The 26440-nt window shown below is 33.4% G+C and overlaps 1 protein-coding gene across 2 annotated transcripts in view; it reads left to right on the top strand.

Moving 5' to 3' along the window:
* Positions 1–26292, top strand: part of LOC129256226 (E3 ubiquitin-protein ligase RNF19A-like) — a 38967-nt gene extending 12675 nt beyond the window's left edge. For both annotated transcript variants that reach the window (XM_054894481.2, XM_054894486.2), the window contains exons 4-10: positions 123–267; positions 9634–9796; positions 17413–17521; positions 17909–18070; positions 18990–19206; positions 19677–19768; positions 20499–26292. In XM_054894481.2, the coding sequence (XP_054750456.2) occupies positions 123–267; positions 9634–9796; positions 17413–17521; positions 17909–18070; positions 18990–19206; positions 19677–19768; positions 20499–21229 (1619 nt within the window). In that variant the 3' untranslated portion in view covers positions 21230–26292. The remainder of the gene's footprint in view (positions 1–122; positions 268–9633; positions 9797–17412; positions 17522–17908; positions 18071–18989; positions 19207–19676; positions 19769–20498) is intronic.
* Positions 26293–26440: the final 148 nt, after the last annotated feature.

The following is a 26440-nucleotide window of genomic DNA, read 5'->3' as shown; positions in this document are numbered from 1 at the left end:
TTCATATTATAGATCAAAACATCTGTGTTGCAGTATGACTTTTGAAATCATGCTGCTGCAAGTAAGATTGTGATCCCATATGTTTATATCTAATGAATAATCATATTTTTTGCCCTTTGCAGAGGATCAAATCAAACAGTGCCCTCGTTGTACAGCATTGATCATCAAGTTGGATGATGGTTCATGTAACCACATGACATGTGCTGTATGTGGAGCTGAGTTCTGTTGGCTGTGTATGAAGGAGATATCAGATCTACATTATCTCAGGTGAGACAGCTAGAATGATACAAACAATCAAATTCATTCCAAGAATTGAGATCTCTTTATTGACTTTATTGTTGTATGCTCCTTGATTAAATTTGTCTGTCATGAAATAAAACTTGTTGTATACTAGAGGACACACCCACAGAATACTACATGACATACCAACATAATTAATTTAACATTGGCTGATATGATCTAATGTCCATATCAATCCCCAGTCTTTTACTTTTCAACTTGGTTACTTTTAATAGAATAGTGTTGACCTTTTAGAAATTACCTTAACAACTGCACCCAAATCGAATCTGTATATATGAAACAACAAAAAGTTCAAAAAAATATTAGATAATGAACATACACATGAGACAGGAGAAGTCAGGCATCAACTGGAATATTAGTATGAGTATGAGTACAATATTTACAGTTGCTTATTCCAAAACAGAAATGGCAAAAACACCATCACAAGCAAGATGCTCTGTGTATACAATGAGTGTACATGCAATTGTTTACCTCTTCAGAATTATCTTTTATTGTGTCATTGATAAATGAGAGAACATTTGTAGCTTCTGAATTTCTTCCTTATTCAAACACCCACATCCACAACCATGGATCAGGACATATTATTATTAGCTTAGTCAGAATCAAATTAATGCTTAATGAATTTTTTTATACTAGTGTTGTTTATCAGTATCATATGTATGATTCATTCTGAGTGAATCAGGAGAAATACAATTAGTTAATCAATTAAATCAGTTTAATGATTTACAATACTGGGAATGGAGAATAAGGATGGAGATATTACAAAGACATAAACATGATGAATAGATTCAAGATGCTTAAAACATTGGGCGACACTGGCACTGGTCTGACGGTCCCAGACCAGTTAAAGTTGCTGTCGAGCCAGTAAATTTTCAGAAGAGCAAAATTTACTATCTGGCATGACCAGTAAAAAAATATATAAAACTGTAATAATGATATTTGCCTCTTAAAGAATGGCTCTCATGAATTATGTTGTGTGTGTGTGTACTGTTTGTTTTTATGGGTTTTTTTTTTTTTTTTTTTGGGGGGGGGCAATAAAACCAATAATAGACAGCAAAATAAAATCAAGTCTTTTTAAAATGTTTTTCTTTATTTTGGGGGACCAGTAAATTATAGGTTTGGACCAGTAAAAATTGAAAACTGGGTTTGTTCTGGTTTGACATGAACAGGTTGGACCAGTTGAATAAAAGGGTTTGTGTGGAGCCCTGCTGAAAATAATGATGGTAATAATCAACGATGCCAGTCTTCAGGCTTTTGACTGATTTCAGACTTTATAATTGACACAACATATAGGGCTTTAATATGTTCTGGTTCCTTTTCAGCCCTCAGGCCTAGTGACCAAAACTGACAGACATCCCTGAATAATGACATTGATTATCATGAAATTGCTATAAAAGGATCTACTTTTAAAAAATGTTCAACTTCTTAGAAAAGATACAAAACACATTTTCATACTAACATAGGCTTATTTTGTCTTGAGTTGCGTTTGACTTGGTATCAGTTACCAATCAGTTATTAGTTTAGTGTGGGTAGTCTCAATACACATACCCCTCTCATTTTCATTCTATCACGAACAGTGATCCTTAGGGGATACATGTAGCAAATATGATTCATAGCTAGTTATTTTACCCACAAAAGAGGTCACAAATCCATATTTTATTTTTTTATTAAGCTGGTCCTGAGAGAATAAAAGATGTGAAATCTGAGAATTAGAGAAACTAAATGCAAGAGAGGATATCAAGGATTATACGTCCTCGTCCTCTGATCCTAATCAACTTTGTCACCATCTGCTTCCTATGGTAGTTGTAAAGATGAAATATGATCTTATAAGATGGTGAGGTTAGATGCAAAGCTTTAGGAAGATTTGTGACCTCAAAGCTCTTTATCCATTCCATGGCATGCTTTAGCCCTATGGATACATCTCTGGAGCTGCATTGTAGAAATGCACTTTCATCGTTTTCTTTCCTTGGCTTTGTCTCATTCTAGTCTCGCCTAGCCTCATTTTTCCTGCCTCTATCTCTTGCGTTCTTTAAAGATCGATTACTTTTCTCTCCATGTGTGTTTCTCACAATTCATGTCTTCCCGACAGTGTACATGTATAAGTATGTAATTTGTTCCCCCTTTCTTTTGTTACCCTTTTCTCAAATTAATTTTTCTTTCACTTTGCATATGGATGTTTTTCTTTTCTGTAACTTAAGTTTGGTTTTTTTATGTTGTTTTGTCTCTGTCTCATTTTGCTTTTGCTTGTGTTCCCTTCTCTTCCTCTCATTTTCAGTTTATCTATTTCTGGTGAGCTGTTCTGTCTATTTGTGCAAACAAGGATTAAAGTCATCAATTTATATTCATATACTGTGTTGGCTTAATATTTTAGCATTCTAATTGCAAGCCCATAAATCTTTATCAGGTTATGTAGGGAATAAGCTAGTCTAATTCACACTTTTGGTATTAAATGATAATTCCAAAGTATAAGGATTATGAGGCAAATTTGGGTGTGATCAGTGGACCCACTTGTATCTTGTTCTTTAAAGCCTGTATAGAGTGACTGTGCAGTATTGGACCGGACTCTGACATGCAAACATTGCACCATATTTGCTTTTCCCTCATAAGGTCAATAGAACTGTACTTTGTATTATTAGTCTAATGAGTAAACATGTCCTCATACTGAGGCAACTTAAAGCAAGCATGGAATTATACAAAGAGTTTAGGAATTCTTTAAATCAATTGTCATACTATGTAATTCAGCCCAGTAAATAGACGGTATGATCTTCTGCACATAGATGTTAATTTTCATTCAAGATAAGGATAGTAGAGCTGAGTCAAATTTTTCTTTCCAGATGTTGATAGCTACAGTGACCAGTATGAATTAATCACAAAATGAATCTTTTCAGATACATGTACTGTAGGCTTATTTTCTGTTTACCTGTATTTTCCTATTCATTCAGAGGAAACTACCAATTCATCAAGTTACACATCTTTTAATGAAATATCCCTTTTATTCTCTTGGTTTGATAACTATTCAGGAATACATCCATATCATCTGATTGCGAATCCAAGTTTAAGTTACCAAAAACTTTAAAATGAAAATCATATACAGTACATACAAATTCTTATACTGTAACTTTAGAGGACTTCAATTTATCAAATTTGATGGCTGTGGATGTCCTATTGACTTGCCACAATGCACAATCCACAGGCCTTGGAAATTTTTAGTGCCTGTTTACAAACTTCAGACTTTTTCCCATTTGTTTTGGAAGTACCCTGCAATAAAGTGACCTTGACCCCTTAAGTAAACTTCGAACTGTGGAGTAACCAGGTCAGGTCAGGTGTTTGTGTGACCAGTCCTTGATAAGACAATCCATTTGATTTTTTGTGCTATACTTGATATGTCATGAACATTAAAGTGGAATAGTTTCACAAAAGAAAGCAACTAAAACCATTAGCATTTAGCCCTATAAGGCTTATGTGATCAAAAAAGTTTGAAACTTGTTTTGAGCAGTGAACGAGAACGACGTAGCAGTCGTCTGATTGTTTGAGTCAACGTTGTCGTCTGCCCTTGTTCACTACAATTGCAAATACTTTAGATTTCACTCGACTTGTACGTGTACAAGCGGGTCATGACTCGCTGCCCGACCCGGAAGATCTGGCGTACCATCGCCTGGCGACCCGGTCGGGTGATGCGAAGGTGCGACTTGCGCACATGTGCCCTTTCACTTGCTTTGATTCCTTTTTACTCGAGTTAGGATATATATCGTTATAGATTTTGGAGGTCAGAAAGCAATTGGGCAATTCCATGGAAAATGTTCACTTTAGAGAAAAAATGAAGTTTCAGATCTCACTTAAGCAGTCATATTTTCTTAAAAAGTAATCTATAAAGTTTCAATTTCCAATAGAAAAATCGCAATATTGACAAAATTTTGTAGTTTTTTCCATCATCAAAAAAATAGAATGGTAAATTGCAAAATCTAAAAATTGTGGCTATTTTTAAACAATTCATCTTTCCTGTCTCTACTTAAAGCAAATAAGGTCCCAGAGGTGTCTTTTAACTTTTGAATAGTTGATTAATGTTTACATCAACAGAAAATCATCGTTAAATTTTATGCCATTCATCAATTTTAGAGAAATCGATCTTCAGATTTGTGTGATTTCTTTATCATTATCAGTGTCATGTCCGTTACGTTTTTCACTTAAAGTTTTCACAGCTTACAGGAAATTTGTCTGAAGGTACTGCAGATTCAGATTCTATGTTAGAATTAAACCCCCTACCATGTGTAGCAATCATTTTCCCTTACCACTTCTCATTTTCTTTAAAATGGCGTAACGGACATGACACTTTGCGTAACGGACATGACGCCTTATATATGACAAAAGGCAGCATTCACAAAAACAAAATATTAGGCTCAGTGTCACAGACTGAGGTCAGTCTCAATTGCTTGAGGATAGCTGGATGTAATAACTCCTAGAATCTGCATGTTATTCAAGCTATTTTTAGTAGTTGGTAAATGATGAAAGTTCAGCTCTTGTTCTGGTATATTTTTCTGAGAATTAACGGTATGCCACATAATATTAGGATAAGATGCTGCTAGATCTGGCAACATACTCAGATCACAATCTGCATCATTTGTGTTTGAACAATACAATTGATTATCTAGGTGTTTGCTGACAGTTTGGAGCATGATGAAATTCCTACTTGTGAATTCATGAGATCATTGATGATATTGCTTCAAAGTATCTGACTTTCACCAACCTCAACTTCTTCAGTGATGGCACAGGCTCACATTTAAAAACAAGTTTGTATTCAGATATCTGTGTTACATGATGCAGCTCTATGAATCCATGAATCTACAGTGGCACTTCTTTGCAATATCACAAAGCAAAGGGGCCGTGGAAGGAATGTGGTGCAATCAATAAATTATGTCGTCATAGTATTTTGGTCAACCATAATCACGATTTGAATGATGTATCTTCATTTGTACACAAGCAGCGCAGACAAGGCAACAAAATTAGATACAGCCAGTCGCCACATTTGTTAGCAAGCAAGATCGTAAGATTTAGAACATCCAAGATTTGATTAAAGGATGATTATACTCAGGATGATATTTATTTTGAATGAAAAAAAATCTCAGAAGCAATTTACAAACATTCCGATTACCTTTCAACTCATACATAATCGATAATGAAAGACTGGTTTCCAGGTACTGCTATTAAATTTTAAAATACTTTTTTATATCATTTTTTAAAATCTTAAAACTGGCATTAATACTAGTACATTCTTTATCACAAAATACATTTCATAATATATGTTCATCTTGGATTTATACAGGTCTGGTACATTTTGTTTTCTTCTCACAAAAAATGAGATTTGGTCTTCTCAGTGTGCCGTAGTGGTACTATGTTGTATTCTATATAAAATTATCATGTAGTCTATAGCTATTAAATTAATAATACCTGCCAATAATATGTACATGTTTTTCATAAGAATGTTAGTAAAGGTACTTTGCTGTTACATAATTACATTCATTATTCATATTTCTTACATTTTGATATTAAGAAGTGCTGATGAAGTTCACTTTGTAAGGGTGTCATGTCCGTTACGCTAGTGTATATTGTCAAATAGTAAACCATGAATAAAAAATAATCTTTACTATCAACTTTTTCTCTTTTAATTAGGTGTGGCTGATTGTAGTAACTGGAAAATACTCATTAGCTGTTGTTAACTGGTGTTAAAGACATTTTTCTAAAAAATTTTGGTTTTATAAATATTGTACGAAAAGCCCCTCTCTCAAATTGCAAAATAATAGGAGATATTACAGATTACCAGTTATGATGTGTGTCTCTAACCTCTAGCCTTAACATGTAAACAATTAGACTTGTACCATATCTTGTAATAACATAATGATATCCGCTTACAAAAAGTGGACGAAACTGTCATGTCCGTTACGCTTCATGTGTCATGTCCGTTACGCTACATTTTGAGCTATGAATGCAGAATGCGCTGCAAAACTGTTGTTAAACACCATTTTATGAACAGAGCATGATCTTAAGGTTAAATTAACACCAACATCAGGTGCATACGTTCTAAGAATTCACAGGAATATCGATGAGCCATAGGAGGTAAGAATGCTTCGTCCATTTCGTGTCATGTCCGTTACGCTCACAAAGAGTGCGATTTCTCCGCAACTGTTCAACGAAACGATTTGAAATTTCATGTGTATGTAACTGATACTTAAATGTGTCTGATAAGCTCAGTAACAATTATCAAAAGACTGCTAATTCTACTGTAAAAAGCTTTGAATTACAAAAATTTGTCTGAACGTCATGTCCGTTACGCTGGAATTGACCAATTCCAAATATGATAAACATAGTGCATCGTACAACTTACATTAATTTTGTGAAAAGTCACTGAAAACTGTGTTTTAAAAGGGAAAGGTTGATCTTCACGCTGGGCTTGAACGGTCAAAATGACGTCACCCACGTACACGTCCACTATGATTTAGGAGAACCGCAAAATGGATGTGGCGAGGTTCTCGATTCTGATAGTGGACGTGTGTGAGGACCTGAGGCATATGGCAGGCTAAAAAATGACGTCATCTCGTACCAGTCCACTATGTGGACGTACATTTCTAAAAGTGCTCACTGACAGGATTTTCAAAAAAAAGAGGCACATGTACACTGCACTTCTTGTTTTTCCATTTTGAAACAAAATGTCCAGGCAAGGTCTCTACTACATATGTACATGTATGTATGATATGATGTGCATGGTAGAAGGTTGTAAAAGCGGAATGACGTAAAGTAGGCCTAAAATCTACTGCCGTTGTATTTAGGAATACCATGAACACCGATGGAAAATACATCTAGGCCTTCTGTAAATAAACATGTAGCCCTACATGTAATATTTGTTTTTATGCAGTCAGCAGCATATGGTTCAAAGCTATTTCCAATGTACTTGCCAATGCCCTTTATAGCAGGCTCATAGCAATCATCATTTGACACTGAACTTAAAGTACACTTGTACTTCCTTCCTATTATAGATCTTGCATGAATCATTTTTATTTTAGATTTGAATTCTGCAGGGTGCTTTGTTTGTGTATAATGACTAGCAGGATTTCAAACTTTAATCATTGTTTTTCTGTGTTGAAATTTTGAACATGCAAGGTTTTAGGGGTACTAAAACTGCATGTGTACATGTACATGTGTAGTGAGTGAACCTTTCTACAAGAATAAAGGAGAAAGTTGTTTGATTCTGCTGTGATATGTAGAATGAAAATAATTTATAAATCATTGCTTGTCTACTGTATATATAATTTGTTTTTAGCCATGACTATTAATAACCAGGGAAGTTTATTTTCCTTTTGTAAAGTCAGTGAATGTCAACAACACAATTCATAAATGAAAATGATCTCTTACAAATTTTCCTGTTTTGAAGGAAAATTATGAAGGAGGCCTGTGTGTATGCACACTTACATGTACATGTAAGTGTGCTGATGTGTTTAAAAGCTGCTGTTTGTTGTTGTAAACCTTCCTGATTTTCATAGTTTGACTTTTTAGAGTCTTAAACATCCCGTTTAAAAACTTGAATGACAAAACATTACACACTCAAATGATAACCTGAAAAACACATAAAAAAGAATGTGTCCTGTGAAAATAATCTTTCCTAGGGGATTTATGGCACACAATTTGAGTCATCTTCCTTGATATTACTGTACACATCAGGAGACACAGTCTCATGTAAACATCCTTGTTATTGCTTGTTAGTGTACATGTATGTGGGCAAGTAAACATTTGAATTGCATGACGCATATATATGAAAGTACATAATGCATGATTGAGCCTCTGTAATATTACAACAACAACAAAAATGTTTAGTTGTACATGTACATTATTCAGTCCATACCATGATTAACCACAAAGTCGGACTGCAGCTGATGAGATGAAACTTATATTTTGTGGTGCGTTTTGTATTTTTTGTGCAGCATTGCAGTCTACACAGAGACTCAGCAATATGGTCAATCATGATAGAATTCTAAAGGCATAATAGAAGAATGACACAATGCTGTACATACATACATTTTTACATTAAAAAGCACTTCTTCATGTAAACATGCACAAAGCGCTTTACAATATAACAATAATTGTACTCTCCAAGTGCTTACAAAATATAAAGTGTGCATTACAGACAGAATAAATATGTTTCTATCTTGTTTTGTAGTACCTTCCAAGTTCCGAGTAGTCAATGAATAAAGAAATGAATGAAATAAGATATTAAGAATATTATGTTTCTAAAACCTGTACAATCATGACCAAGCAATACCGGTAATTTTAACATTCTGTCTTTAAAAACCTGAAAGTTAATCCTATTACACAGACATTGTAGAAAAAAGGGCTCACATCCTCACAATGTAATTGAAGTAATATGTTATTTCCCTGTATACATGTATTATTTTTTTATTTTTAAAAGCAATTTGGGGTGCATTTATGTGAATGTTTGATTTATTATTTTAGTGGCTTGTTATTAAAGGACAAGTCCACCCCAACAAAAACTTGATTTGAATAAAAAGAGAAAAATTCAACGAGCATAACACTGAAAATTTCATCAAAATCGGATGTAAAATAAGAAAGTTATGACATTTTAAAGTTTCGCTTCATTTCACAAAACAGTTATATGCGCATCCCGGTCAGTATGCAAATGAGGGAACCGATGACATCACTCACTCACTATTTCTTTTGTATTTTATTTTATGAAATATGAAATATTTTGATTTTCTCGTCATTGTCATATGAAATGAAGTATTCCTCCCTGAACACGTAGAATTCCATTATTTTAACATTTTGTGGTTCAGGCAATGAGGTCCTAATCGTCAAATTTGTAAAAATTGAAATATTGTATAATTCAAACAATAAAAAACAAAAGAAATAGTGAGTGAGTGACATCATCGACTCTCTAATTTGGATGTAACTGGCTCGTTCATATAACTATTTTGTTAAAAATAAGCGAAACTTTGAAATGTCATAACTTTCTTATTTTACATCCGATTTTGATGAAATTTTTAGCATTGTGCTTGTCTGATTTTTCTCTATTGATTCAAATCAAAATTTTTCTGAGGTGGACTTGACCTTTAAGTGCTAAACATTATAAACATCCAAATGCTCTATATTTTAGAAAGAATTAATGTACATGTATTAAAAGAAAAGTATTTTAATACAATATACAATGGTTGGTGTTGTAGGAATAGACCTACTAAAGTGCATTTAATAGAATAACTCTATTTCTTAGATTTCATTGTAAATTTGAAATAACCATGACAACATCTTGGTTATTATCTGTTATGATTACAGCCCCTCTGGATGTACTTTCTGGGGTAAGAAGCCATGGAGTCGTAAGAAGAAGATCCTATGGCAGCTTGGGACTCTAGTAGGAGCTCCAGTTGGTATAGCACTGATTGCTGGAATAGCTGTTCCAGCTATTATTATTGGGATTCCAGTATATGTTGGGAGAAAGGTAAGTTGTGGTTTATAAGATTTTCTATGGTAATACCAACCATGTTTTACTTAACACACTGAACCAAATCCATAGATATTTTCCTTGACCTCATTCACACTGCTGTTAATACAAACTTTGTGTCTTCTTGGCTTTTGCAATAGTCAGCTGATGTCATTTGGTTAATCTAACATTAAATGTAACCAGTCAGTCCGCAGCCCGTCCGAAAGTGCTCTATTTTATTCAGCGGTATGCATAGCCGTCCGTGGTTATGCATACGTAATGAGCTGTGAAGACGAACTTTCCGATCGGTGTTTTTTGCTCTTAGAATCGTTTATTCCTCACAAAATTGGTCTTATTCTATAGATAAAACTTTGAAATTTCTCATCAGCTAAATAAAATGCACATTTAATGTATTTTGAAGACCGATATTTAGCTTAGAAAAAATGATTTTTTTCAAGAAATATATGTGAATAAACAGAGCGCATTTTTGCATCGAAATCACACTTGCGTCAAATTGATATTATAATCAATATAAAGCGTAGACATTCTTCTTTACGACTGAAAAAGAATTATGAAATTTCATGATGTAGCAAAGTCAGGAACCACAAAAAACCACGGCAATGTCCATCGCAAAATGATTGGAATTGCAGTAGAATTACCGACGCGTTCTGATTGGTCAACAGCGGCGCACAGACTTACAACATTTCATATAGCTTAAAAAACCCGGAAGTAGTATGGAAGAGATCGATGGCAAATTGCGTAAGCGCAATGTTTTGACGAGTGAAAGGACCCTGGTTCGAACCCGCCGGACTGTTGTTGTTTTTTTTTTTTTTTTTTTGGGGGGGGGGTGATGGGGATATGTTTATGCTTTTTCTTTAAATCATATTCCTTCATCGTTCCTACCCAGCCTTATTCTCTTTTTGCTTTCATGAGAAGTTCTATTTAGGCCTGTATTTATTAAATCATGGAGCTATTAATAGCTCTATGATTAATTCTTACTTCTTCTAAATCACTGCTTTTGATTTTCAAGTTCTTGATTACACTTATTTGGGCAGGGGTGGGAAGGGAAGTAAGTTAAAGGTCGAGTGCACATCAACAAAAAATTATTTGAATAAATACAGAAATTTCCCTTCTTTAAAACAAAACAGTTATATACACAAAACAATGGTATGCAAATAGAGTTGATTATGTCACTCACATCACATTACTTTTTAAATTTTTGTTGCATTTTTATTATATAAATTTTAGCAAATTTGATCTTAAAAATCTTCCTCGAATCACAAAAGGTTACATTTATGGAAACTACGAATGTTAATGGAGGAATTAAAATCCCTCTCAAAAATTTGTTAATGAAAATTAAAATGAAATATACATGTCATGTACATGTATCAAATAAAAAAATACACAATAAATTAGAGTGCGTGTGACATAATCGGTTCTGTAATTTGCACATTGACCAAGATGAGCATATAATTGTTTTATAAAATTAGGCAAATTTCTCAATGTCAAAATAGTAATCTTTTGAATTTTGAATCATAGTTTTAATGAAATTTTCTGCAATACTTTATTTTTCTTTAAATTCAAATTAATTTTTTGGTGGGGTGGACTTCTCCTTTACTCTTTGCTTGGAATAGGGAATGCACATTAATATTTATCCACGAACAAAATTGTCTAAACATATGCAAATCAGTAATTGGACACATGCTCACTTTCCTTTCATCCAGGCCACTCCCTCACATCCACCAGGTTTACAGTCTTATAACAAAAATGATGAATTAATTATAATACCATCACACCATAGCTCCATGATCACACAACATTCATACAGTGCTTCACAACAAATATTTCACTTCTGTTCATATATGCAATAATTACTGTGGAAAACAAAAACAAGGCGTAACCACATTCAAATACCGTTTAAAAGGACAAATATATTATACCTTTCGAAAAAAAAAATTTGTGAACATACATGGCACTTAACCTTCAGCACATTAGATAACATATAATAGAGTTGCTTGAGAACAAAATATAATTATGGGGCATTGCAAGAAACTTATGTTCAATTGCAAATCAACTACATGTTTGTGTTTAATCAAAGGACTTACCCTTAATTTTGGAATGTGTGATTGAGTAGAAAGTTTCTTGCAATGTACTATTAGTAACATTAAAAATGTTTTTTGGTTTTGAATTGTGAATTTTTATTTTTGTCAAGCTGCATTCCTGTCCAAGTCAGTATTCTTAGTCCTCCCCAAAACTGTGCTCTAATTTTTTTGTTTCCAATATTGATCAATTTTCTGTTGTATCATTATCAGTCCAAAATTTGCAAACGAAAAAAGGGCTTTGTCCAAATCATGGTCTGACCATTATAGTACATGATGGAATCTCCCAGAATGAAGTAGCAAGCAGAGGCCAGAGTCAGCAAGTATGCAGATCTGTGTGTAGAAGAGACAAAAAAGGCGAAATTCTACCAACCCGCGACGAACGTAATTTTGGCATTATTTCGCGCCATCGTGGAGTGAACGAGAAGGTTACTTCCGGGTAAAACGTAAATTTCTTGATTTTTAGGGTATCATTTTCTCTAAAATTAAAATATAAGGTGAGTTTGCGTCAAGTTGGTTCTGACATATTTTGAACAGTGACTTTTCTTCTTTCTAAAAAACTCCGATCGAAACAATTTGGTTATGTAGCAAAGTCAGGAACCAAAAGTGAAATTCCGACTACAAAATCGCAGTTAAAATATTACTAAAATAAGCATCAATTAAAGTGGTAAAAATGGTAGGTTGAAAATGTCGAAATATGGAAAATTATATACCAAAGTGTAGATGAAGGTCTTGAGAATAACTTACCACAATTCGTTTCGACGTAAACTGAAGTTAGCGACCAGTACAGAGCTATAACTTCAGCCCCTCCAATTCAGTGGGAAAATAAAGCCAAATTGATCGCACGTTTTCCTTCGGAGACCGCTAGAGGGCCGCTGAATAAATTTCCGTGAATATGCTCATTATCGCGCGAGCTGCGGTCTGACTGTAACCTTTAACCCATTTCAAAATATAAGTTCCCTGCACAACATACATATACATGTACTGTAATGCCCACAAAATTTTCTGTGCAACACTTGTTTATAAACTCAAACTCTGGCCGGACATGTTCAGGTTATAATAAACCATCTTGCATTCTCAAAGTTTTTAGTTGAAAGCACCAAACTATGCAAATTACTTTCATATCTCAATATTGATTTAAATAAGTACAGGTTTTACCAGGAAATGAACTCAAACCTGGGTGCTGCTAATAACAAAAGCAGGCAGCAGGAGGTTGAAATAAGGTTTTATTATTTTGAACTGGTGCATTTACATGTCTGGGTCATAGTACTCATACCAATTCATATTCCACTTACTATTAGGTTATCTTGGCTTTATATATTTCACCTGTCAATGATATCCAATATTTGTCTCAGAAAATCTCCTTTTTATTTAGACATACTTTGTTTCTCTCCACTATTTCATCAGTTTTTCCTTGGTCTTCCCAACTTTCATTTTATTTTCTTCTAAGTCTTCTGTAATAGTGCCTGTGTGGTTACTACCTATTGAATTCTCTCGATATTCTCTAATATTGTTGTTGTATAATTCTCCTGTCTCTGTTTTCCTTTTGTGCTCATATCTTTGCTCTTATTCTCTCACTTTTCTCCATTTGATGTTGACCTTTCATTACCTCACTTTACTTTTGCGCCCCTCCTACTCCTTCATCTCTCATTCTTTTTCTTTTATGAATCTCTATTCTGTTCCCCTTCTCTCACTGGCCCATTTGTATCTAAACTGACCTCTATTCTCTATCAAGCCCCTCTCCACCCCACCCCTACCCTCTCTCTCTCTCTCTCTCTCGCTTCCCGTAACTGTCTCTCTTTCTTTCTCCCTCTCTCTATTCATTCTCCATCACCCCTCTCATCTGTCTCTTTTCAAAATGTATCAGCATTCTCTCTTGTCCTCTCTTGTCATTGCTGGTCGTTCAGATGAATAGTACTGTCAATTTTCTATTCTTGACACATTGGTTTACGTCAGTGAAATCTCATCTGACGTGATAGCCAGTGTTGTGGGCGACGTTTTTTCTAACTCCACTTTTTATTTTCTTACGATAATCTGTGTTTATAAATAAATGATTGGGATTAATTTATAGCATTTTTTTTTCATATGAAAATATAAGGTTAATTACATATATCTAATCACTTGAGAAGCAAACATGACAAATTTGTTGATGTCCAGAGATGACAGGTGCTGAGATCAACTTTTGTGGGGGGTTTTTTGTTGTAGGGGATGTGAATCTTTTTGTTCTTGGATAATATTTGAAATTTTCAGAAAAATTCAATCTGCTTATGAGTGCTATAATATGACTGTTGTAGGAGTATGTTTGTGTACAGTATACTGACTAATATTTTAGGGGATTACATGTTTTAAGTTCTGTTTCGGGTGTTAGATTTTCGTCGCATTGCCAATTCTGATTGCCAGGAAAATAAAAATGATATTAATTTGATTTAAATGTAATATGTCCTTGAAGGAGATCAAGTTCATATATTATTATTAAATTCTTATGAAATAGAATTCAACGAGTGAACTTTTCATGCCTTTATCATGAAATAGAGAGCTTTTCATTATCTACTGTGCAGTGTCAAGTTGCTCTAAATCTGATATAAATTGGTTATTTTTCAGGAAGGAAATGAAGTGGGCATTGACACTAAAGATCTGATAATTTTTATATATTAGAGCACATTTTTCACGTCACAGAAAAGCCATGCATTAATAATGAGTACCTCGTGTACACAAGCAAGATCTGGTTGGGAAGATCTATTGATAAATGTTAAAGTAACAGATCTATGCAATCATGGAAGTGCACAGATTGTGAACAGTTTGCTAGTGAATTAATGATTTATTATCTCATATTAAAGATAGGTAGGTGTATTTGCACTTTTTATTTTATTATTATTGAATAGCTTTTTGTATGATGGAAGGGAGATTATAAAGGGGTGTTGTAGCAACTTGCTGATCATGATACATGCAAAAATACATTTAATAATGAATTCCATAGTGATTGTGCTTTGATTTTTCTTCTTTAATTCCACCAGAAATCAGATATGTAGATTTTTGTTTTTTGTCATAAAACAATGTGACTCTTCGTTTTGCAGTTTTTCTTTTCAAGTTCATCAATCACATATTTTGAAAGGGGCAGCCCACCCAAGTCCCTAACAAAACGGTGATTTAAATAAATGTAGAAGAATTCAAAACAAGCTCAACACTAAAAAATTCATCACCCAATACTTCTTTTGTAGTTTGTTGAAATATGAAATATTTTAATTTTCTCCTTGTTATATAAAAAAACAACTCTGAACATTTGCCATTGCTATTGTGTTAAATTATTGTGACTTGATTATTACATGCAGAGTCTCCAAATATTTTAATCATCATGTAGGCCTATTGTAAATAAGATTTAAAAAAAGAAATAGTGAGTTAGTGACATAATCAAATCTTTTTATTTTTTCATACCTGTTTTGTGAAAAATAAATTTTCTAAATGTCATGACTTTTTTATTACATGTACATTGTTTTTATTAAAAGATGAATTTTTTAATGATATTTCACATCAACCTGTTGGGTCTTTAATAGTCCTGACTGTAGATCAGAATCAGGTATTTGGTTTCATTCTTGTAATGATAATTTTCAAATTAAGCTGCATATTATCCATTCCATTGATAAGGAAATAGGGAGGAAATTAGGGAAATCCAGCACTATAGGAAATATACGAAAGCCCAATGAGATCATGTCTCGGTCAAGGAGGAATTGGAGAAGCAAAATAATTCATAAGGCTGCTTTTCACTAAATTATTGAACAATTTTCATTTATTTGTATTTTTATAGATATGGAAATATTTCAACTTAAAAAAAAAAATTGTGATGAATCAAAGCATTTTTTTTGCCATTTGAAATGCCTTTGATACTTTTTATTCAAAAGCTTTGGGGGCAGGCTCTGTCCCCTTGACCCTTGTCAGGGGGCCATCCAGGAGGCCCCTTAACCCAACATGGTGATGCTTTGCTCACTTTGCTTCTTGTTATCATGCCGAGAGTGAGTGGGAATGATCTATTAGATTTGGGTCCACAAGATCAGTTTTAATGCCACATAGGTTATAATATACATATTATTTATTTATATTTCTAACCAAATAATTTTCAGAAATCATTCAATAGACCCATTCTCATATTTGCAATGTTATAGTAATTGCTACTGCTGCAAGTACATGTAGCATAACATTTTGTGACCCTGTGAAGTGCAACATAATTCAGTATGTTTCCTCTAAACAGCAGCTGTTTAGTATACTATTCAGTAAAGTCCTTTGCAGCTGTCAACCTTGATATAGGTCAATAGTATCAATACCAGATTGTTGCAGCAATATTTACTGTATGCATTATTGCATAATATAGGTTTATGAAATTGATGTAGTTTGGATAAAAAGTCATGTGGATTCAAGTATAAAAACTTAAAGAAGGGTTCAGTCAAAGTTTTTACATTACTGGTATGTGGATGCCCAATGTAATCAATGTTTCTCACTGTTCTTTAATTAAAGGACAAGTCCACCCCAACAAAAAGTTAATTTCAATTAAAATATGAAAATCCAACAAACATAACACTGAAAATTTCATCAAAATCGAATGTAAAATAAGAAATTAAGACATTTTAAAGTTTCGCTTAATTTCACAAAATAGTTATATGCACATCCTGGTCGGTATGCAAATGAGGAGACTGATGATGTCACCCACTCACTATTTCTTTTTTTTTAATAATATAAAATATGAAATATTCTAATTTTGCCCTCATTGTCAAGTGAAATAACAATTAATCCCTTCCTGAACATGTGGAATTAGCATTGTTTAATGATATATGGTTCAGTCAAGTTGGTGCTTATTGTCAAATCTGTAAAAAATGAAATATTGTATAATTCAAACAATAAAAAACAAAAGAAATAGTGAGTGATGGACATCATCGACCGACTCATCTGCATGTCACTGAGTTGTGCATATCACTGTTTTGTGAAAAATAAGGGAAACTTTAAAATGCCATAACTTTCTTATTCTACATCCGATTTTGATGAAATTTTCAGCATTCTGCTCGTTTGATTTTTCTCTATTTATTCAAATCAACAATATTCTGGGGTGGACTTGACCTTTAATCCCTCATATTTTCTTTTTTTTTGTCATCACCATTGTTGTTGTCCTTTTAAATGTGTATCTGAGTTGTTAACCATCACCCCCCCCCCCCCCACCTCCTGCTTTAGATCATTTATTCATGTGGATCACTACTATCATGGTAATGTGTTGGAATATCTACCATAAAGTTTGGTTGATTGTGATTTTGTACGTGTGCTTGTAAAATTTGTAATGGCTCAATTATTTGATATCCGCTATACAGTTTGTTTTCACTTCCAAGAATTTAAGACATACTGTATTTTTTATTGTATAGCTTCATTTCAAACCGCCTCATGTACATATGTGTATATATTTCAAAAATTAAAAGATGAAAAACTGGAATTATATCCAGAGTGTTTTAAGCAGTTATATTGGAAATTATAATTTTTTTTCTTACCCTTTATTTGAAGGTGCATGCAAAGTATGTGAGTATGCCGAGACATCGTCGCAATCTAGCTATTGCTGGGAGTGTATCACTGTCTATCATTGTATCACCGGTGATTGCTGCCCTCACAGTTGGTAAGTTAGCAGTTTTTTAGACTCAAATACATGAATTGTTCTTAATTTCCACTAAAATGTATAAGTGAAAATAATTGTGACTAGTATGTGCCACTTCAGAAGCATCAATTCCAAAATTGCTACTGCTCTTTAGAAAATCCATTAAATGTTATTGCTCATATCCTGGCCTGAGGCAAGTATTATGTAGATGTCTTTGTGCAAGGACATTGATAAAGAGAGGAAATTAAATGGTCTTTTACTACAGGTTTTTTTTGGGGGGAATCAAGTACATGCATTATTAAAAATTATAATTCAATGGTAATGGTCATTCGGCCTTTGAATATGGATAGTCACTCAAGCAGTTAGACCAATTTTAAATGTTTCTTTCATGTGATGTCTTTTTTGTAGGAATTGGTGTGCCTATCATGCTGGCGTATGTATACGGAGTAGTGCCTGTCTCACTCTGTCGTAGCGGTGGATGTGGGGTTACTACTAGTGAAAGTGGAGGTGTACGCATTGCCCTAGATGAAGAGAACGATATTGGTATCATTGGAGCAGACAACAGATCAGGTATAAAGGAGAAACACACACCACTAGAATATTCATGTGTATGTTTGATAGGGCTTATTAAAAGGATATTCAACAATGTCAAAGTAGACAATTTAGCTTCTGACAGGATGATAGGCATACTATATCCTTTCCTATTGTGTAATTGATAATACCTCAACGTTTTAGATGAATTGGAATTAACAATCATAAAAAATCACAAGTAGTTGTGATGTACCATATAACAGGCATGGAAGCACCACACAGGCACTTGACACACAGAGAATTATACCTAGCATAAGAATGCATAATAGTATCATGGTATGTCACAAACTTTCTACATATTGATGTATGATTGATGTATTGCTTTAATTGTAAAGCTCATGTGATATACGCCAGATCTCAAGGTTACTATTAGGCAATTTCATAAGATATACATGTCTGAGTCATTACATATGGGACTTCATGGAATAATTTGTATCTGTTTTCTAGTTCATATGAAAAGTTATGTTGGTCTTAAAATTATCTTGACTTGAGCAATTTATGAAGTGTATTTTAAGAAAATTACGGTTTGGGTTTTATAGCCATTTTCATTCAGTTTTGGGATAAACATTTATGTAACTTTCATTGTCAAGGTTATGTGTTATATTAAGCTTCCTTTGAAGATAGATGTTCAGTTGGGACAATAACTTGTGAAGCGAATGTCATGGACTTTTAGATATGCCACAGCAATTCTATTTCAATTTACTCTTACTTTTAAACCTCCAGGATTAATTCTAGTCTTTATATCTGTCCACTGATAATACTGTTCTTCCATCTCCTTAGATGCCAACTGTTTATTTTTTGTAAAGAATTTACATACAGGTGTAATAAGTAAAATTTTAAAAATATGACGTACTTGTAGTTTACGCATACAAATTTATTTTCTGTTAACCATGAATAGAAAACAACCCAGAGGTGAACAGCGTTGCGGCAAATGCAAGTATAGGAGAGGCAAGTGTCCTGAATCGGGAGAGCACAAGTCATCTAGAGGTTGCAGGGGTTATCACTGATGATACAGTGAGTGACAATGCTAGTACAAGGGCTATTGCTGGGGCTAGTCTTACAGGAAGTCTGTCAGGCAGTGGAGGAGTGGGGCCGCTTGTTCTTAGCCAACACAGGTTAGTTCATCAAAGATATTCCTATAATAATTTTTAAATGATCTTAGAAAACAGTCATGACTATATCATATAAAACTATAGCACTATACCATTTGTATTAGGATAGTGACTGTAAATGGGAAATGAATTATGTACTTACCCTTCTTTATATCAAGAAATGTTACATTTGAATGCTCTCAATTAAGGAAACTGCAAATAGTACCGAGACTGACATTTACATTAGACATTGTCTATTGTTGCAATCCTACCTGAGGAATGAGTGAGATTTAGCTGTTTTTATTATTATGGTACTTTTTTCTGAAAATATTAAATCTGAAGTTACCTAGTAATTATCCTTCCTGTGGATTGTTGACTGCGTTTGTAGTGTTCAGATAATCAAACTAATCTGAAGTGGAGGAAACTGATATTATTATATTGTAGTTCTACATAGTAAGCCATTGCCAATGTTGTCATATTTTTTCTTCCATTAGGATGGATATCCATAATGAAGTAGTTGGTAAGAGACTAAGTCTAAGTAGTGAGACAGCCTTTGATGCCTATTCTGCATCTTCTAATGATAGAGGTAAGAATGGTCAAGAGTAATAAATCCTTACCAAAAATTAGAGAATGAGTCATTCTAATGATGAAATAAACACTATATGATACAAATCTTATAGAATTTTTGAAGATGTAATTACTATCTTTAGAGTGCATTAATTTGGATAAATAGATAATGCTACACTAGCTATAATGGGCTATTGTCTATTTTGTTTCATCGCAAAAAATTATTGACTTGTTTTTTAATTTTACATTGCTTGATACAGGATCTATGTTGTTTTGGTTTAATAGAGGATCTTTCATGCTTTTTCCATCATATGTTTGACTAAGAAACTCTTTTGAAAAATCCATATTTTACTGTTCTAAATAGGAGTCTGAATAGAAGTACTCGGAAAATTCATTTTGCCCAATTAATCATGGGCCCGCCACAGCCACTGTGCAGCTCCATATTGATGATGGTCTATCCTTTAAATTGTTGAACGCCAATCAGGGTAGCAGCAACTTCCATCTTTTAACGTCTTTTGGTCTGACGCGCCCGGGGCTTGAACTCCTGACCTCCCCGTTGTGAGACGGACGCTCTACCAACTTATCCAAGGCACTGGCACTGAAAGGCATTAATTCAATCATAAAATTTTTGTCGCAATTCTAGTTGTCTGCAAATGCATATTTTTAACATTAATTTGTTTCTGCATTTTGTTTGAGCTCAAATTTGTAGTGAAATAAACCTATTGATATCTTGTCTATTTTTTATTCAGATTACCAAAGTTCAAAGAAAGGAGCAACCACCAACACACCACTAGAAGTTCATGTTGACATTGAGGGACCCTCCTTTCCTATATCTCGCCACAACAGCAGTGGAAGTAGTAACAGTACTGACCATGGTGTTCCAGGGACCAGCGGATCTTCTAGGACATCCACATCCTCCCTTCGCCATACTGCTAACATTGAAGAGGACTTTAGTGGCCGTGGGAATGAAGGGGACGTATGGGAGCTAAAGACCAGTGCCAATTCACCTGTTATGGTTGCAAGGGGCGCAACAGCTTCCGCCTGCTCCTCCAACACCACAACAACAAGTGCCATGCGCAAGAGCAAGAGTCGTTCACGTAGCGGGAAGCGCAGCAGCGTCAAGATCAGCGATCGCATCTCTGAAGCACCCTCCCCCTGTCCTGATTCAGTAAGCATCAATGATTCCTTGAATTCAGAGTTGAGTGCCGTAATTGCAGACAGTGAGTGTCACTCTGAGACAAGCTCATCATCCAATGTGGATGCATCATTGCCATTGGCTGAATCAAAGCTGAAGGGTGATTTATCAAGCAGCACTAGCTCCTCTCATGGGTTCCCTTTGAATGCTAAGGATAGTCAATCTTCGCTCACAGAGGTGGAGAATGATCGGCCTGGAAGTGGGATGTTAATACGTGATGTGTGTCACTCTTCATCTAGCTCTGTTAATGTGTCTTTAAATAGAGTCATCACTACAGACTTGTGATAAGTAGTGTGTATGTGACTTGGTTATGGGGCCATTCACACTGCTATACAAGTTTTATCAATGCTGATTATCACATGTTATGGTGTAAACCAGTGTTGTACTCTTATTTAGGCTTTGGTTTATCATCTATCCTGTACTTAAGAAGTAAAGAGTATTATCTAGTCAAGTCATATGAAGTCTCTATATTGTTCAAATGTCACTCTGATTTGAATTATAATTTATCAATGGTGATGTTGATGGTCCATTTGTAAGATCGCTTGCGTTTAAAAGCAACTATAAAAATAAAGTGCAAGGCCCAAATGTGCATTTTTAATTGGTTGAAAATTAAGTTGCCTTTTAGTTACTTTTAAATGGAAGGGGCCCTTTGCAAAATACCACTGAGGACCTTTGAGCCTGTTGCTGAAAAAGTTCCCTCATGCTTCAAAAGGATAATTTTTAAAAACACATAAATTCAGCTTTCATGATCACTACAAATTCAGAAAAGTGGTTTTATATCTGACATGTGATGATTATCCCTATTGATGAAATCAGTTCTTGTAAAATCATCTCAAGGAAGCACCACCATCTTCACTTTTTTTTAAATGAAGTAAATGAAAAGAACATAAACCACATCAGAAATGTATGATAAAATTGGTCAGGCTTGTTTGAACATGCAAAGGTCATTAGTTGGCAAAAACATATCCAGTTGTAATATCTCTGGCACATTACGAGTTAAAAATATTTAAAAGTCAGATCCAATTGCTCAGGATAACTTGTACAAAATTGACTTTGACTCGTTTGATCTATGCCTGAGATTTGTTTGACTTGGGTATACAGAAAATGTGTAGTATGCCAGTTTCAACTTGTCTCCATTGGATTAAACATAATTCATAATCAGATTGGCATGGATAAATTGCACTGGATTCTCTTTTAAATATAAAATATAATTCATAGTAATATCTAAATATTGCTTTGCCTAGATTGTAAAGCATTTTTAACATGCCTGTTGTATGTTTCTTTGAATTCCTACACATGTTTACTATTTACGAACCAGCAAGTATTGATTGACAACTCATAAATAATTCGGTTCAGTTTTGAAACATTTTACATACAGCCTTATGTGTAATAAAATAATTTCAGGAGTTAGGGTTTAACTCTAGTATACTTGTAGTTACATCTGGATGTTTTAGTGCAATGTAAATGACCATTTCAGCAAAAATATGTTATAAAACTAAAGACAAATTATGAGTTGGAAACAGTGGACTTTTCAAGCTTTGCTCCTTTTGACATTGTTAGCTCTCATAAATGTCTTGCTCATTGTACATTCATCCCCTGTATCATATATTGTCATAAGATTAAAACCTAAAGTACAGTATATGTGTATCAAGCTCAATGTTTAGTATCATATACTGCATACACAGTAGGTATTCTATGGTAAATTGAGATCAAACATCATTTTTTAAATCAAAGTTGATTGTTGATTGTATCAATATATTCATGTAAGCCTTTACACTTTTGTCTGAAATTGATGTAGTTCATATTGTTGTTTCCAACTTTGCAGTTACATGTGTATGTAGCTTTTGTTTAAAGACGCAATCAGTGTACCGTAATATTATTAAAAGAGGAACTCATTATTTTGTTTTAAAGAGTTGCATTTAATACTCGCTCCCTCTCTCCCTCTTTCTCCTCTAAATGCTTGTGGGGGAATAGAATAGTATACTTAAAGGGGTAGTTCAGCCTGACTAATAGTTCGATGTCATATGCGAGCAACTGCCACACATAGTTAGTGAATATGAATATAAATAGAAGCATGCTTGATATGTCTACTAATATATAAAATGAACAAGTAAAACCCTTGTCTTAAAAGAAAAAGACAGTTCATGAAATTTTATATCACATGGCATATGGGGAGCTGCTCGCATGTGACGTCCAAAAAAAAATTGTTAAAACTGTTAAAATCAATAATACATTATTCTTTTTTAGAGATTTTTTGCCAAACCATCGTAATGTTTGTTTTATCTGTTTTCACTAAAATCAACTTTGCGCAAGGATAAATTCCCCCTTTGAAATATAACATGGCACAGCCCAGACATAATAACTATTCTGTAGTGCACAAGAGAGTCCAGAATAAGCAATTAAGCATTGATTTGTGAGGTTGACCTTTACCGGGCATTGAGTCTTATTCTTTGCTGATCCTTAATTTACACCTATTTTAGACAAGAGAATAAGTTCAAATATAGTGAATGAATTTGATGCCTTTCTATATACACAAAGAAAAATAGAAATTGATTGTGAGTTTTAAACTAGGGTCTGTTGTGACTGAAACCTTGATTTAAATTGAGCTGTAATGTGTAGCATAAGTCTCCAGTATTTTTATTTCATGTAAAATGTCTTGTAGAGGTATTAGTACTGGATTGTATAAAGTATAGTATTTGTATATATGTGTCATGAAAATTGGATGTTATAGCTTTGTTTTTCTTTTTTTTCCAGATGTTCTAATGCAACAGAAGTTTATGGGCTCTGAGAGTCTTAGTGTCATATTTGACAATTTTTTTTGTTTAACTAATCTTTGAAATTATCTATCATATAATGAAAAATAATGCATACTATTTTATGTTGATTAAAAACTGTCACAAATTACCATTAAGTGATTACCTGTATAATAGAGTTTGTTTTCTTCCCATTTTTGGTTAATGCCGAAATAGGATAAGATATAGTACTGATGATTATGTGTTTTAATTGATTGTGAAAATGGATGACACGTTTAGAAGTAAATGTTAAGTATGTTGTGTATATTTGTGCTTTTATTATTTCTGAAAATTGACATGCTTTGTTGGCTGAGATATATTAGTGTCATGATGTACATTTTGAGATTATACAAATGCTACATTTAGTGGTGATAAGATTTTAAAACTCCTTACAATTCTATGGTACGGGTTGAAAGTATTTAACATACCAAGTCTAGATGTGTTACATTAAGATAATTCATGATACTGGGTATCAATACTCGTTACACGTATTAAAAGTAGAATGGGTAATTATCTTCTTTTTTTAATCTTTGTTTATCTTTATTTTTGTTCACAATTCTTTGATTGTATACATCTTTAAAAAAAAAAAAACTTACAATGCAATGGCAGGAAACAATAATTCTATAATAATTTTCTCTGTGAGCCAAGTTCTTACATGATGTTGTGACGTTGGTTTTTGCCATGATAGCTTTCCAGTATGGTATTTGAGGGGAATATGTGTGCTGATTTGCAGATATGTTGAGCTACAGTAGGTTTTGAAGCTTGTTGAATGACACTGTCAATGTATTGTTAGCGATACAGTATGAGATTAGCAACATATGAATGATGGCCTGATGCTTGGATTTTCACTCAAAATTAAAAATATATATAAGGAGAAAATGGAACAGTTTTGAAAGCCATCACATGCCTGACCAAAATACTTCTACTTTTAAAGAATTCAGTTTATGCTGATTGCAACAATCAATGTATTATTTCTACATAGATTACTTTGCAACAGAAGGATATATAGATTATTTTCAGATTATTCTTTTATTTTATTTTGCAAATAACAAGTATAGTTTTAACATGAAAGTGATATGCACTGTTGATATGATGTCTATGTATATATGTTTTGCTTACAAATGTTTCATTTGAAAGAGCATTATAGAGCTTTATTCATTGAACTATATTCATGTAGCCTTCATACTCACAGATAGAGTACAGATATAGTGTTTCATGGATGTGGTATTTATTACTCCCAGATTATGTATCATTTACTGTAGGGTATTACTTAATCCTTTTTAAATCACTAGCTTCATAGTTCATGAGGGTCACCATTTGCCTAATTTTCCTAAAATTAAAATGTACCCATGATCTTAAAAAAAGAAATATAAAAACAATGAAATTCAATGCAGGTCTGTCATGATTTTTCTTAATCATTGAAATTAAATATTGTTTGAATTTAAGTTAAAATCTGTACAAAATAATTAAGATTTGATCAATGCTCATTTTAAATGTTACACGGTACATGTATCTGTAAAATCTAGGAATATCTTTTTATGGTAGTAGATTTTATTAATTTGTTTTGTTTCCCAATGGCATTATGTATTTTAGGACCCCCAATTCTCTTTTTGGAGGAAAGGATATGAATGTTTACAATTCAAAGCTCTGGATCATATAATTTATTAATTTGAATTTTCACTCAATAGGGAAATGTTGTTTCAGACATGTTTTTGTTCAAGTTCATGCCTATTTTCCAGTTGGAAAGTCTTGGGGTCTGTGTATTTATGTACATCAGTGCGTATCTGTTTTAACTTAGTTCTACCTTAGTAAAGTTAATGTTTTATGATGTGTTGAAATTATCAGGGAACTTATGATTCTGGGATATATTATGAAATAAAAACAAGTAGTTATCAATCAATCTTTCTACTTACAAAATGATTTATTTCTTATTAAAGTTTCCCATGATACAGTATAGCATTTAACTGACCCCTTTGTTTGGATTTTTTAATGCTGTTGAATAATGTATGTAAACATGATATTAAAGGATTCATGTACACAGAATTCACTTTTTATTTATAGCAATTTCATCTAATGTAAACTCTCATAGTAGTACTTGTACATGTGATACCTTGCTATTCATTGAAATGCTTTATATTAAATGCTTAATGGTCTTTTATTATGTAAAACTGATTCGCTATTTTCTTTTTCTACATGCTAAACCAGATGAAAGAAATGCTGTATTCTGTGGCATAAAATGGCGGTTTATGCATATTGATTGTGAAGGGGAAATGTAATCTATTCTCAATGAATTACTGCTTTTGGTGAAATATCTCATTATTTAGGAAATTCAGTGCTTCGTTATTGACTTATTTGTTAACATGGATGCACAGATATTAAAGGGAGTGATTAATCACGGGTTTTGTTCTTTGTAGTGTCTTATAGAGTGGAATCAGTGGCAAGTATTCTTTGTGCAAAAAAAAAGGTTATTTCTCTGAAGAAAAAAAACAAAATGTTCAATTGAAACAAGTTATGTATGTATCGAGTTTTGAAAAAATACACATCTTGTGAAATCAACTACAGCTTATTGAGTGTTTTTGTGTATGTGTACTGTTTTATGTACATCTCTTTCTCTCTCATGCAATTTATTTTTCACTATTATTCCTCATCTTTTGCACCAAAATTTCATCTCAATTTTTCACATTTCATACATGTCTCAAGCAGA

This window comes from Lytechinus pictus, chromosome 1 (assembly GCF_037042905.1).
Source record: "Lytechinus pictus isolate F3 Inbred chromosome 1, Lp3.0, whole genome shotgun sequence".
In the NCBI taxonomy this organism is placed as follows: domain Eukaryota; kingdom Metazoa; phylum Echinodermata; class Echinoidea; order Temnopleuroida; family Toxopneustidae; genus Lytechinus; species Lytechinus pictus.
The sequence above is the reverse complement of the archived record's forward strand: the minus strand, read 5'-3'. Positions and strand labels throughout refer to the sequence as shown.